General features: G+C 45.4%; 2 protein-coding genes across 2 annotated transcripts in view; both read right to left on the bottom strand.

Moving 5' to 3' along the window:
* LOC101484139 (uncharacterized) overlaps nt 1-10,303 on the bottom strand; it is a 73,932-nt gene extending 63,629 nt beyond the window's left edge. Inside the window, exons 1-4 of the mRNA XM_076882284.1 lie at nt 10,292-10,303; nt 8,162-8,232; nt 7,714-7,928; nt 6,553-6,890 (exon numbers count right to left, since the gene is read on the bottom strand). The gene's annotated coding sequence lies outside the window, so the exon portion shown is untranslated. The remainder of the gene's footprint in view (nt 1-6,552; nt 6,891-7,713; nt 7,929-8,161; nt 8,233-10,291) is intronic.
* The window catches only part of LOC112431961 (uncharacterized), a 107,009-nt gene continuing 101,149 nt past the window's right edge, over nt 10,052-15,911 (bottom strand). The window contains exons 2-6 of the mRNA XM_076882332.1: nt 13,038-13,079; nt 12,058-12,333; nt 11,750-11,983; nt 11,432-11,656; nt 10,052-10,370 (exon numbers count right to left, since the gene is read on the bottom strand). Coding sequence (XP_076738447.1) covers nt 10,342-10,370; nt 11,432-11,656; nt 11,750-11,983; nt 12,058-12,333; nt 13,038-13,079 — 806 coding nt within the window. The 3' untranslated portion in view covers nt 10,052-10,341. The remainder of the gene's footprint in view (nt 10,371-11,431; nt 11,657-11,749; nt 11,984-12,057; nt 12,334-13,037; nt 13,080-15,911) is intronic.

Here is a 15,911-nt window from a genome sequence, read left to right as displayed (position 1 = left end):
GGACACGTCACTGCAAACATCTGCTCACCTCCACAGCTGTGTGTTGGGTTGAAATACAACACATGCAAACACATGTATGACTGTGTGACACAGACTGTGCAACAGTAGCAGGTAGTGCACTACATTTCCCTGCAGGCTTTGCATGCACAGAGCAGCAGTGTGTGTGCTGCTGTCCTCAGTGTGTCTAACACCAGCATTTAAATAACTACTAACATTTCTTATCACTTAGAACCAAAGACAGAGCAAGTTCCATCCAACTCTTCCCCTGCACCAACACGTTTCCTGCTGTTCATGTAACAGGAGGTGAACACGCTGGGATTAAAGGTTCATCTCATCAGTAACAAAGCAAACATGCCTCTGATGTGAGTTTCTGCTGTTTCCACAGTTACAGCTGGTACCTCAGTGCAGCCCTCACTGCTACAATACAACACCATCACATAGACCAAGCCTATTCAAATGGCGGCCCGCGGGCCAAATGCGGCCCAGAAGCAACCCGCGAGTGGCCCTGCCTGTGGTCCTGGCAGAAACACAGAGAAAACGCAAAAAATTAGTTAATTTAAAAAAAATTAAAAATTCCTACAGCGTAGTGTAGACTGTGAATGCAACACTCCTAGTAGCCTAGCAATATTTAACCCACAATGCACCGTGATGTAAACATATTAAACAATCATCGTAACATATGATGCGACAACAGCATGTCTCTCTCACTCCAAAAGCGCAAAATTGACAATGAAAACTGTCGGTTTAACCCTGCCCGGACTGACAAATACTTATTCATTTTACCGAGTTCAATAATCTTACAACCGGAGTTGTACTACCATGGTGAGGGTCCTGTACAGCCCAAGAGAGAGCTGCAGCTTCCCTTCGTGTTTGCTTCTTGGCGAAGAAGAAAAGGCCTTTCACAGATTCTGAAACAGCGAAATACTGCATGCTGGCCGTGGTGGATGCGGTGAAAAGTAAGTGTGACATCTGCTATTAAAAACGTACCCCTGTAGGACAGTTCAAATATTCGTAGAGTTGAAGTTCTGGCGTCAGACAAGTTTGAAATGCTGTTAGATGACCTGAAGAAAACTGATGTAATGTCTATAGCAGGAGATCACAGACAGAACTGATAATGCACAGTTGTGCATATATGTCCGTTTTTTGGATGGGAAATTGCTCGGCTTACTACCGTTAGAGGGACACACAGCTGGCGAAATAATGTTTGAGAAGATTTCAGCTCTTTTTGAGGAAAATGGTCTGGATATGAAGCGTGTCTGTATACTGGTGACAGATGGGGCTCCATCCATGGCAGGAAAAGTGAGTGGTCAGCGAAATATTTATTTTAATTTGAAAGGGAATTATCAAAATGTTTTTTTGTTAATATTATTGTTTCAAATGTGCAAAAAATAGTTTAGTTATAGCTCCCTGTTTTTTTAATGGACCTCTTGGTGTGCATTTGTGAGAGGTCACCAGATTTACAGGGGAATAGGAATAAAAAAATTACTTGTTTTTCTATACAGTTGTGTGGGTTTGAAATTGATCATGATCTGCTGCTTACTGGCTTCAAATAATATATCTGGCCCAGATAAATTCCTCGGTTTGAAAATCTGGCCCAACTAACTTCGTAGTTGAATAGCCATGACATAGAGTCTCCACTGTGACAGCAGCAAAGACTGTTTGAGGCTAACTGACCGTTACAGTCGGCTGTTACAAAGTAGCAAAGCTCATTCAGTTACTCTGAACGAATAAACAGTTTTTGTAATCTTTGCAAAATCGGTTTTAAACTAAATGTAATGAAAAATAACCTGTTCCGTTTAACTTCTAACACCATTAGACTGTTTTAGCCTGTTGGCTGACTAATATGAAAACAGATGAATGTATGAATGTTATGTTACAGTAACAATGATCTGCAGCAGCCTGTAAAACAGGAGGAGGAGTTACTGGAGGTGTCATCAGGTTGGGCTGAGACGTCTCAAACTTACAGTGCTGTGCTTCGTTATTGATCACAGGGCAGTCCAACCAAAAGGCTTCACATGGCTTTAATACTTTAAATTGTTTTCTATTCTCATCGTCATCACATTTAGTCTGCAAATTCACAATTTGTATTAAATCCTAATCTGACTTTCTGAGCCTCCACAGGTGAGTGGGAGTGTCCTGGGAGCTTCTGAATCACTGGAATCGATCCACATACACTGTGATCACAGCGTGTGGTCAGGTGGGGAAACTCTTATTACACTTAAACTCAGCTGCGTGGTTTAACGTTACAGCTCTCGTCATCTGTCTGACTGTATTCGCTCATCGATCCTCTGTAAACTCCAATGTTTACGCTTCTCTCAAAAACAAATGAATAAAATCTGACTGCAACACATTTACAGATGTACGAGAAATAACACTGACATTAAACTCAAACAAGAGTCCTTCTGTTTCAGCATCAGCTGGATTCAACACTATTATAATGCATTCATCCATTCACTGTCACAGTTCCTGAAGTGCATCGTGTGCACAAAGCAGACAAAAGATCCTGCAGTGGTTTTAAGGCCAGCACAGGTCAGAGAGTGCAGACTGTTATTAGCATCGCAGCAGATTCAAACATTCGGGGCAGGGGTCACATAAAATAGTCAACGTTAGTGCATTCAAGCAGCTCTCCGACCCGCCGCAGAAGGACGAGCACTTCCAAATAGCCTCTCTATTAGAGGTGGGAATCACCATACATCCCACGATACGATATTATCACAATACTTAACGCACGATACGATATTATTGCAATTTTTAAAAATATTTTGCGATATTCAGATTCTGTCCATAAAGGTAAACTTTATCAATATTCATTTTCTCTAATATCAAAGTCTCGCACTCAGTCTTTCTCTCATTTCAGTTTTATTGTTGACAAACTGAACGGTTTGTATTACAGTCTAGTCCAACTTAACTGAAACCATCTGGTACAATTATAGCTATTCTGAACTATGCAATATGAAAACTATGCAGCCCCTTCAGCAACTGAAGAATTTGAAAGTAAATTAAAACAAAATATAATTTTACATTAAATAAAAAAGTTTTAAACTTAATTAAAATAAAACACGTCTTAAATTAAAATAAGTAAACTGTCATGTTTATTGCTGCCATAAGAAAAGTTAAACACATTTGGACAGTGTCAGGATTCTTGCTCAGAAAAAGGATCAACATAAGATAAGATAAGATAAGATAACCTTTATTAGTCCCACACGTGGGAAATTAGTTTTGTCACAGCAGGAAGTGGACAGTGCAAAAGTTATGAGGCAAAAATTAGAATACAATAAGAATAAATACAGTACACAGCTGTACAGAATAGAATAAAATAAAATACTATATACAGTAGAATAAAATAAAATAAATATACAATAAGATACAAATAGAATACAAATACAAATACTATATACAACTGAGTAAAAATACAACGATGACAGAAAGGATTATTGCACTTAGTATTATTGCACATGTATGGATGTGTGTGCTTGATCAGTTAAAGTCTTTATTATGGAGTCTGACAGCAGTGGGGAGGAAAGACCTGCGAAATCTCTCCGTCCCACACCGTGGGTGCCGCAGTCTCCCACTGAAGGAGCTGCTCAGTGCTGTCACAGTCTGCTGCATGGGGTGGGAGACGTTGTCCAACAGGGATGACAGCTTAGCCGCCGTTCTCTTGTCACTCACCACCTCCACTGGGTCCAGAGGGCATCCTAGAACAGAGCTGGCCCTTCGGATCACCCTGTTCAGTCTCTTCCTGTCCCCAGCAGAGATGCTGCCGCCCCAGCAGACCACGCCATAAAAGATAGCAGAAGCCACAACAGAGTCATAGAAGGTCTTCAGGAGTGGGCCCTCCACTCCAAACGACCTGAGTCTCCGCAGCAGGTACAGCCTGCTCTGCCCTTTCCTGTAGAGGGCGTCTGAGTTATGAGTCCAGTCCAGTCTATTGTTCAGATGAACACCAAGGTACCTGTAGCTGTCCACAGCCTCAATGTCCATACCCTGGATGTTCAGTGGTTGCAGTGGAGAATGCTTGTGCCTGCGGAAGTCTACCACCAGTTCCTTGGTTTTACTGGCGTTGATCTGGAGGTAGTTCAGCTGGCACCAGTCCACAAAGTCTTGGGTCAGACCTCTGTACTCCTTGTCGTCCCCATCAGTGATGAGGCCGACTATTGCAGAGTCATCAGAGAACTTCTGCAGGAAGCACTGGGTGGAATTGTGGGAGAAGTCTGCAGTGTAGATGGTGAAGAGGAACGGAGCCAGAACCGTTCCCTGTGGGGCCCCCGTACTGCAGACGACCCTGTCCGACACACAGCCCTGAGTCCTCACATACTGTGGTCGGTCGGTGAGGTAGTCCAGGATCCAGGTAGTGAGGTGATGGTCCACTCCAGAGTTCTCCAGCTTGTCCTTTAGAACCGAGGGAAGAATGGTGTTGAAGGCACTGGAGAAATCAAAGAACATGATTCTCACAGTGCTTCCAGCGGTCTCCAGGTGAGCGAGGGAACGATGTAGGAGGTGAATGACGGCATCATCCGCTCCAATGCCAGGCTGGTAGGCAAACTGAAGTGGGTCCAGTGATGAGCTTATTAGGCGCCGAAGCTGAGCCAGGACCAACCGCTCCAGGGTCTTCATCAGGTGGGATGTCAGAGCCACCGGCCTGTAGCTGTTGAGGTCCTTGGGGCGTGAAGTCTTTGGCACTGGTACAACACAGGAGGTTTTCCAGAGCTGTGGGACTCTTCCCAACCTCAGGCTCAGGTTGAAGAGGTGCTCCATCACCCCACACAGTTGGTCCGCGCAGGACCTGATGACCCTCGAGCTGATGCCATCTGGACCCGCTGCCTTCTTGCCATTAATCCTCCTCAGTTCCCTCCTAACCTGGGTGGTTGAGAGAGACAGGCTGGAGCCTTGTGTTGAGTGTGTATTGGATGCTGTTGTTGGGGGTGGGGAGGAGTGAGCAGGGTGAATAGAGGAGGTGTGAAGTGTCAGAGGTGGAACAGCAGCAGTGGGGGTGGGTGAGTCTGCAGCCGATGTTGTAGACTGCCTCATGGCTGAGTCAAATCTGTTGAAGAAATGATTCAGTTCATTTGCCCACCTCACATCCCTCCCAGGCAGAGAGTTCTGCTGTTTGTGGCCCGAGATGGTTCTGAGGCCTCTCCAGACTTCACCAACGTTGTTTTGCTGAAGCTGGTTCTCCATCTTCTGCCTGTAGCTCTCCTTCCCTTTCCCATTCAACATGCTCTGAAGTCAGAGCACAAAAACCTTTTTGTAACAAAATATCGATTTCTGCTGTCCCTGTATCGATACATTATTAGCAAACAAAATATCACGATGCTACACAGTATCGATTTTTTCCCCCACCCCTACTCTCTATCCTATGGCTGGGATTTTACCACAGGTACACACAGCTGTGTTAACGGGTGCAGACGAACAATGCAACTGAACTTAATAACAAAGTTCAAATGACACAATTGTTCTTTTCTTAGTGCAACACAGAATGACTGATGTCTTATATTGTTAAGCCTGTACATACTTATAGTTATAGAATATTCACAACATACTTCATACCGTGTACATTATAACATACCATAATAGACCCATTTCTGTAATATACTCACATATCTATATTATTGCTAATATATATTGTAATATATCTATATCACTAAAGCACTTCTGGATGGATGCAAACTGCATTTCGTTGCCCTGTACCTGTGCATGTGCAATGACAATAAAGTTGAATTCTATTCTATTCTATTCTATTCTATATCAGGTTGGAAAATGTTGAATCAAAGGTTTAAATGACCTCCAGAAAAGTTAGACAGTGTTCAAAGTCCCTGAACACAGACCTGAGAGGGTGAAACAGCCAAGGAGAGCTACTGTCTGAGGTCAAAGGTCAGACTGTAAGAGAGTCGTCAGGTTCATATAGCTCCATAACCCAAAGCTGCCCCTCCTCACATGGAGACATGGTGATGTATCTTCATCATCCTCTGTATCCACTGACCCTCTGTGCACAGGTACAAACTTTCAGCCTCTCTGCTACACCTGAGCTCATGTTCTCATTTCTCATTGGTCCGTCCAAACATTAGAAATAACCAGTAAAAACAGTGTTCACTGTTTCTACTCCAACATGTCCTAAACTGGACCTCAGGTCCTGTCAGGCTAGTCCTTACAGCAGTGTGTGACCTTTAACCTTATTCATTCATCATAAATGTCTTTAATGACACCTTTAGTCCTTCACAGCCTCCACACTGAGTGCTGTTGCAGTTATTAAACCCTTCTTTAAGCCTTTTCTACACCATTAAATAAACCCACCATATTATACTGGTCTGTGACGTCACTCAGCAGTGAATCCTTTAAACCTCTGCATCGCTGGCTAACAGGACCAGTTTACCGAGAGCGCCCTCTAGTGGCCAAACCTAGCTGTTACACTTGGCAGCGGTCGGCAGCTTTGTGCTCCGTGAAATAACAAAGTGACATTTCCACGACAAACTTTCACAGCAGCCTTGTTCCCTCATCGACCAGCTGCTAACGAAACGTTTGTGACTCACAGTTAAACTTCAACAGTCTTTTTACCTGTTTACTAACCAATCAGCTCCCTGCGCATTCAAACTCCCGCTGCTGCTGCTGCTGTGCGCTTTACGGCACCTGGTTTACGGCACCGTGTCGTTCTGTACCTTTCAAAGTAAAAGCATCAGGTCGGTCCAAGCTGCAGCAGAATAATAACCACTTATGAACCAATTTACCAAAAATGAATGATGTCATTTACAACACTGAGTTTGGACTTGAACGGTGTTTTCAGTGTTTTTGCCTGCAGTTGAAGAGTAACGCTGTCAATGATGGCAGAAAGGCACGAAAGCAGAGAGGAAACAAACTCAGCACAGACCAGGCTCAGGGAGGGGCGGGGCCATCTGCTGTGAGAGGGAAGACAGGATAAAGACATGCTGTGGACGAGAGACAGAGGTTAATAACAGATATGATTCAATGCAGAGAGGTCTGTTAATACATAGTGAGTGAGAAAGGTGACTGGAAAGGAAAAACTCAATGCATCATGGGAATCCCCCGGCAGCCTACATCTATTGCAGCACAGCTAAGGGAGGATTGAAGTCTATTCTTAAAGGTCGAGATGGTTTGTGTATATATTTATGCTTATATTCATATTCTCGTATTCCCCTTTATTTTATATCCTAACTCTGTGCTATGCTGTCTGTGTTCTGCTACGACAAACTGGATGTCATGGAGGATAAACATAAAGTTCTATCTCTCTATTAAAATCCCCCAAAATAAATGAAATGTGAATTTCAGGCAGACATGTTTTTAAAAGAGTCGCTTAAATGGAAAAATGTCAGCTGGTGGGAACGAGCCTCATTAAGACCTCCAGTGACTTTGTTGTTGTTGTGTTTTTAAATCCAGCCAATGGGAGCGTCTGTGGATATCAGCTGAGGCTGAACACAGGAACAGCATCACATGTAAATACACAAAACACTATCATTAAATAAGGATCAAATCGACATGCCAGAGGTCAAAGGTCAGTCAGAAGAGGTGTGGTTAAACACTGGCAGTGCAGCGATCAGCATATCCAGGAGCAGCAGGTCAGAGGGGGCGGGGCCATGCCAGGACTTATTTTAAGTGAAGTTAAAAGTGGAGCGACAGCAGCAGTCACACAGCAGTAACCAGCTCTGTCTGCCAGGGTCAAAGGTCAAACAAGTCCTGCAGCTGACCCACACACAGACTTACACTGATCCACAGAGAGTGATGAATCCACACATCACTCGGCTGGAGGAAGCGGGGTTTCCACACCATCCAATCAGAAACCAGCGTTGACGCTGAGACCCGGGTCTGTGACAGGAAGTCCATGAACAGGCAGACCCTCAGCAGCAGGCTGACCTCTGACCTCTGAGACAGAGGGAGGAGTTTGTGTCAGCAGGGGGCGCTGCAGCATCGCCTGAGAGCTGTAAGAACAACACCAATAAACAGGAAGTGAAAGTCACACTTCAGCAGACCGCCACCCTCTGAGGAAGCTGAGATAAGAAGCAGCCAATCACAGAGCAGGAGCATGTGACTTCCTGTTTTTGTACTGTGACAACAGCTCCTGGACAGAGAGCAGCTTTCTAAAGCAGAAAGAAACACTTGGTCCCTCCGTTGAGGGACGATGCTGTGAATGTCCAGGTGTCATGTGACCCACCTGATGTACAGAGTCAGGTGCTGCTGCATCCACACAGATCCATGTGAAACAGCTGGATCATGTTTGCTCTGCTGGAAACAGAAACACTGATTTAAATGAACCTGAAACGCTTCATGTATAAAGGCTCGTGCACCCACTGAGCTCTGCTCTCAGATCTGTGAGGCTTTAACAAACAACAGTTTAATCATGTGCAGCATCTTCTGTCAGTGTGGAAGGTCTCACACTTTCCTGAGTGTTGAACCCTGAACTCCATGTCAGCCTGGATATAAATGCAGACCTGCCAGCTGTGATAGGCCCCTTGAACTTTCCCACATTTTGTCACATTACACAAACATGAATCAGTTTTATTGGACTTCCAGGTGAAAGACCAACACAAAGTGGTGCACACGTGAGAAGTGGAACAAAAATACATGACTCCAAACATGTTTTACAAATAAATAACTGCACAGTGGGGTGTGTGTAATTATTCAGGCCCAGAATGAGCAAAGATTTCAGTCTGTAGCTGTGCACAGCTGGTGGAGACAGACCCTGAAACACTGGCAGCTGGAGCTGCAGCTGAAGCTGCTTCTACAGTGTTGACTCAGGGCTGAATAATTTGCCTCTGATGGAGTTTCCAGTGGTGAACATCTGGCATCCTTGAACTGCTCGTCTCACAGGAGACTCAGCGAGGACGCCTCTGGTCTGCTCACTTTATCTCCACCGTCTCCACCCACATCACTGACAGCCCCACCCTGTCTCTATCTGCGACCGTTCACCCACTTTAACTAAGGTGGAGGTTTCATCAGCAGCTTCATGGTGGAGTTAAACTGTATTTGTCCGTTTACACAATAATGGTCCTCTAACTCACACACACACACACACGCACACACACACACACGCACGCACACAACCGTTAGGAGGGAGCAGAGTGTGAGCAGAGTGTGAGCAGAGTGTGAGCAGAGATAAGTGACGCAGAGATAAGGAAATGCTGCAGGCGTTGTGATACAGTATCACAACGCCTGAGAGGAGTCTCAGAGGAGAACTGTAGCTCAGAATTAAACACGTTTTTTAAGCAAAACTATTAACGAATAATTAACCACATGTGCTTAATCAGCCAACGCCTCGAAGTCCTCCTATAACAAAGTCAAACTGTCAGTTAGCAGACGTGTGATCTCCACCCACGAGCTCAGAGACCTCAGAGTGTCTCCACCCATGAAGCTGATCTCTGCTCACAGATGTTTCACTCTGTGTAACCTCTTTAACAGCTTCCTCTTCCTCAGCCCTGCAGTATTTTTATGCATCTGTACTCCTCCTCCTTAGTTTCAGCTCTTGGGCCTTTTTTCACCACGAGACTGTAAACATGATCGTTGGGCTTCATGTCTGTGCTGAACATTCATTTAAGAGACTCATGAGATTCATGAGACTAAAGTCATCTCACTGTGGTCATGTAAATATAATATGGCCAATATTAAAGTTATCATATTAATCATTATTAGCTATTACAGCAGTGAGCAGTGAACATAACTGTGTCTGATAGAATGAAGAGTCGACTGATATATGAAATATTCAGACCCTGTCATAGCTGCTGTAAGTCACACAGGACAGACATCAGAGCCTTAAACAGGCTGACGTCTGCTGAATGGGTCAAACTGGGCAGAAACACAAGAAACAAGCTGCTGTGTAACCTGTAACAACAAACCCACAACACAAATGTGTGTGAGAAAATGATTACATACTGTATGTGTGACAGAGACACGAGATGTTAATATGTAAAAACATTTAATGTGGTTCATACAGCACCAACATCAGTGACGTCAGGGGGATTATATGGATACATATGACACTGATGGAGGCAGCTGTCAATCACAGCACTGACAGGAAGTGTGGGTGTGGCCTCAGGGAGCTCAGTCAGCAGCTTTGACCTTTGACCCACATGAAGCTAACATGTGACAGGACGCTCCGTGGAGATCCATCAGCACAGCAGAAACACGCTCGGGGTCATCATCATTATAAACTTCTAATGTTAGACAAACAGCTGCAGAACATCTGGCTGAGGTTAGTTAGCTGTTAGCTGTTAGCAGAGGAAGGCCAAAGCAAAGCTGCATCTTCATCTTCCTCAGGGCTGAATAACAACAGATACTGTATATACACAGGCTGCTCTTCATCACCAGCTCCTCCTCCTCAGACTGTTTCTTCAGCAGTCAGACGCTCCTCTTCATGGCTCCTGTTCCTGAGGACACAGAGGACAGAGCAGCTCATGTGTCCACAGGACGATGTGTCTGTCTGCAGACGGTGACAGGGAGAGGGGCGGAGCAGCTGAAGGTGAACGGACACCTCCACCCCAACAAGCTTAACACAACCAACCATATCAGTATAAACAACGCTGTCTCATCCTGTAACCTCACATTAAAATATGTTTTAGAAACTGGATGAAAGAGAAGGAGGGAGGGAGAGGACTTGAGGATGTAATACAACGTCTTAAAGACACAAAGAGCTGGATGACACCCAGCTCTGTCTGTCCATGAAGCCAGAGGACACACACCAATGAGTTAAACTGCAGGAATGTCTTAAAGACATAAAGTCCAGTGTTTAACCACTGAGAGCTGAGCTCAGCTGAGGTTTCAAAGCTGTGATATCAGCCGCTGATAAAGTGCTGTGTTCTGTTTCCAGCCGTCATCTGTAACCCAGGTCAGCCACTCTGAGGGAAACACAAGCTGCAGCAGCTCTGAGCTCAGGAAGCTATATTTACTTATCTCGTGCACAACATTGTGCCGTCATTGCTGCAGCTGCCACCTGTTACCTGTGACCATCACCAGGTAACGTGGGCGTGTTTGCTGAATCAGCAGCAGGTGTCAAACAGCTGACAGGTGAGCAGCATGTATGCAGGTAGACTGAGGGCCTGTCGAGCTGATCGCTGGTGTCCTGAGGAAAATGTTTATGTTAGAGAAACACAAGGACACGAGAGCAGGTGGAACGAGACGACCGTTCGGTGAAAATGATGCAGATGCAACATCTGGAGCACACAAATCTAACCGGTTAATGTGAAAACCAGTTAAACTGGAACCCTGGAGCTGTGAGCTCGGTGCACTCTGGTTCTGTGGCAGCTGTATGTGTCAAAGCCAAACACATTTTATTTTGAAAGGTAAAACTGAAACTGACCAGCATCACTCAAACACACACATGTTTGGACCATTACTGACCGAGGTGACGCACTAAGTTCATTTACTTAGGCTCAGAAGGTTAGTACAGTAATCAGATTACACCTGCTCACATCAGGTGAGTGAGAGCTACCTTTGAGTTTCCAGCAGAGGAACAAAACCAAACCCAGAACCAGAACCAGGAGAAGCCCAGAACCCAGACCTGCTACGACTGGGACCACGAGAGAGGAAGGAGGAGGACAGGTGGATGCTGGGAGAGGAGGGGAGGGAGGACACGTAAGAGGAGGAGCAAAGTTTGTGGAGGTGCTTGGAGGAGGAGGACAGTGAGGGGGAGGAGGATGGATGATTTTGGGAGGATCTGGAGGAGAGATGACGAAGATGGTTCAGTCAGTTTATTATCAGGTCACAATGTTATCAGCTTTTAAACAGGAAGTGATGTCAGTGTTCTGACCTCTGACCCTCAGAGAGCTCTGAGGAGACTTTGCACCCTGATCAGTAGAACAGTAGAGACCTTCATCAGCCTGTGTGATGTTAGTGATGATGTGCTCTCGTTTAGGACCAACAGAACTTCCTTTAATGTAGAAATAAGCTCTGACCGTGTCACCATTCCTCTGTCTGCAGCGCAGAATGACATCACTTCCTGTCCTCACAGGAAGTGCAGGGATCTCCAGGATGACAGCTTTATCTGACCATCAGAGACAAACAGAGTTAATGAGAGCAGAGTCACACAGAGACAGAGACACAGCTGGAACATCTCACCTGTAGTGTCTGATTGGACACTGAAGGAGACGCTGTCACTCTGCTGTCCAGAGGAGTCCTCACACCAGAAGGTTTCACTGGGAGCAGAAAGATCCACAACACAGAAGGAACCAAGAAGCCTCCCAAAGCCTGCAGCTGCTCCACAGTCCTCAGTGAGTCCTCCTCTGCTCCTCTTCACTGTCCATCCATCAGCTGTCTGTCCATCATCAACACAACTCAGAGACACTAAAGATCCACTGAAGACCTGCTGAAGGTTTGGACTGACAGACAGAGACACTGGAGGACACACAGAGATGATGAAATCATAACTATGTGTTGATTAAAGTCTAATATAAGCACAGTGCTGGTGTGCAGGGCTGTTAAATGCTGCTGACATGTTATACACTGTTATGTCTACATCAAGCTTTTAGCCTCATAATAAACAGATATTTGTGTTTGTCTTCAACATTCAGATCTTAGAGATGATGTGTGCATCAGCAGCATCACTAATGGAAGCACTTTAACGTGGAAAAATCTCCCTTATCTCAGCTGTGATCTTTGGCTTTCAGAGGAACAAAGTGTGTTTTCTGTAAAGCTCAGATGGAACTTGGAGGACTAACATGCAAACTGAGGCTGTGTTCAGGACTCTGTCACACTGGTGATGAAGAGCGGCACCAGCAGAGTGTGCACACACAACGGTCTGTGCTAATCACACATTCATTTCAAGAGTTTTCATTTGCAAATGTTTGAGGAAATGGTTCATCAGCTCTGACTGTAGAGAAATGTTAGAATATGAAGGAGCTTATTTATTGTAATTCAAGCTCTTCAAGTCCAATGAATCACCTGAACAAAGGTAAGTGTTGAACTGTCACACACACACACACACACACACACACACACACACACACACACACACACACACACACACACACACACACACACACACAGTAAGTGTATTTGTGTTCTTGTTGGAGTCTCACTGATTCACTTCATCTCCTCACCTGCAGAAACAGTCGGTGCAGACAGCAGCAGCACACACACACCTGCAACAGGAGGTCAGAGGTCACTAAAGGTCAGAGGCTCCACCACCACCTTGTGTACCTGCACAGGTGAGGAGCTTCTTTCTCTGTGTGAATGTGACCAAACAGTAACTGCAGTCATTACAAAACAACATGACAGTTAGAACCGTTAGGAGGGAGCAGAGTGTGAGCAGAGATAAGGAAATGCTGCAGGCGTTGTGATACTGTATCACAACGCCTGAGAGGAGTCTCAGAGGAGAACTGTAGCTCAGAATTAAACAAGTTTTTTTAAGCAAAACCATTAACGAATAATTAACCACATGTGCTTAATCAGCCAATGCCTCGGAGCACAGCAGGGAGAATTTGAATACTCTCCAACAACTGCTGCTTCAGAGAGATAGTTATGAAGAAAGACCCGTCCAAGAACTAGACCCCACCCTCCAGAAGAAATCGCCCAGTAGACTCTCCTAGTACAACATCGTCGGCTGGCAAACACAATCTATAAGTGACTGTCCAGCTTCGGTGTGAGGCTGTGGAGGAGATTTTACACCATGACTGTAAAGCCCTTTGGGAGTTCAGCCAGCAGCAGGTGGAAACACTCAGTGATGAAAACACCTCACCGAGGGACCTGGTCAGCTCTCTTACTGAGAATGTGACCCGGCTTCATGTAGAAAAGAAAACAGACTGCCATTGATCTCCAGGCCACGGATCACTTTGTGTGTTTGTCACACTCCAGTCTTTGATGACTGTAAACCTCAAAATGCTGCACAGCCCATATTAAAGCCGGCACTTCTTCCTTAACCAATGAGCAGTATAAATGATGAGAGTTACTGTCGCAAGGAAACAAAACATCAGAATGATTGAATGAACGACTCCATCATCACCAGTCTACAAAGAAACAGCCCCAGCATGCACCTGCAGCTGGAAGGCCTCACCCACATGAGGAGCAGAAGAAGTCGCTTCCTCAGGGTTAATCGCAGAGATGTGTGAGAGGTGCAGATAGAAACCCAGCATGCCCAAGAACTGCATCAGGTCTGTTGTAGAGATGGAGGGGAAATGATCAAGAGCACACTTGGCCCACACAGGGCTGATATTCCCAACCTTACCCTGATCATGGACTGACTGGCATTTGCATTTCATGCACTTCTCACAGCGAGTACAGCACAGAGTGTGTGACCAACAGAACAACTTGAGCCCACTTTGTCCACGCAGTCGTCTATATAAGGCCACATGTAGCTCACACAGCCTCCAGGTTTAAACACAAACAACGATAACACAACAGCAGCAGTGATGGGCAGCAGGAGTCCTTCATCAGAGCAGCTGATCAACAGACTGTGTAGCTGCTGAGTTTGCTTGTAATGAAACGTGCTACATAAATACACACAAGTATCCACCATCACTGAGCTCATGCTCACAGGTGTACACAACCAGCAGCTGGTCATACACACACGTGTGGAGGGATGAGTCTCAGGAGCTCAGTGAACTCCAGCGTGGTGTCTGACACGTGTGTGCGATATGGGTGGAGGTCTCAGCTCCATCAGTGTTAAAGCTGGAGTTACAGCACTGAGCTGACCGCACCCCTGGCTGTGTGTCAGGGGGAGGGCTGGCTATTGTTTCTACTTCCTGTTTGTGTATGAGGCTCCGCCCCCTCCTGGGGTTTTTGGTTAAATCTAAAGAGGCTCAGTGGGAACTTCCTGTAGCTGCAGTGTGAGATTGTTTGGGGCGATGTTGCATCTATTTCAATAATAAATCTTTTGGAGGATCTTTTCCTTGTTTAAGCGTGGGCCGTGGCGTGTTCTCCTGTTGCTGGTGACGTCGTGATGTTTTCACTAATTAAAAAAACACACTATATATGTGTATGTACAACACAGTCATGTAGTAGGTTGGCAGTATGCTTGTGCTGTGAGGTCTAACTCTATGTGTAGTGTATTTATTACGTACATTTTAGACACAGTGTCCTTAAACACAGTGTACACTGAAAGCGCGGGCCCCGCCCTGCATGGAGGCCTCGGGGACGAGCTTCACATGAACGAGCTCGATGACAGAATAATGAACGCTTTTAACAGCAGAGGACGTTTGACTCACCGCTACTTAGTCTGTATGAAGCCACACCCATCTCTGTGTGTGTGTCTGTGTGTGTTTCTTACCGATTAAGAGGAGCATGATCTTCATCAGCCTTCATGAGCCTCACTGACAGCTGACATCACCGACCGCTCTCAGAAACAGATCCGTTACTCTGCACACAAATAAAGACTTTCTCCTCCCTGGGCCCTTCACAATAAAAGCTCTTTGCAGTGTTGGAATCAAGATAAAGACAGACATATAAATGTGTATGTTTATAAAGGGAAACATGGAAGCAAGACAGAAAGAACAAGGTGGAGGTAAGAACAGGGGACAGGTACTCCTGCCCAAGTAACAGGATATAACCACACATGCAGCCCAGATATAAAGTGAACCAAGTCATTTATTTAACTACAGCATGGGAGCCAATGCATCGAACCAGCCACTGGTTCCCACATTGACACTGAGTGTTGACTGAACTGAGCCTGTATCGACAGCTGTAACGCACAAAGCTACCTGAGGCGTTGCATTCTGCTCTCAGCTCAGATGTCCTGCTTTGTCCTTTCGGTACATCAAAGCAGCTCATGTTGCTTCTGAAGAAGAAAGAAGCGTCAGAGACGTGGCGTTCATGGTCCCAGTGTGCCAGTCACGGTCACACACTGCATGTGGTTTTCAAAGCAGCACGCCTGTTCAGCATAAACATCAATACATGGATCAAAAACGTTGAAATATGTCTTCCTGTTGGGAGATGTGTAATGTTACTGCGTGCTAGTGTTTGTTCACTTCTAGTTTGAT

This window comes from Maylandia zebra, linkage group LG3 (assembly GCF_041146795.1).
Source record: "Maylandia zebra isolate NMK-2024a linkage group LG3, Mzebra_GT3a, whole genome shotgun sequence".
Classification (NCBI taxonomy): Eukaryota; Metazoa; Chordata; class Actinopteri; order Cichliformes; family Cichlidae; genus Maylandia; species Maylandia zebra.
The sequence above is the reverse complement of the archived record's forward strand: the minus strand, read 5'-3'. Positions and strand labels throughout refer to the sequence as shown.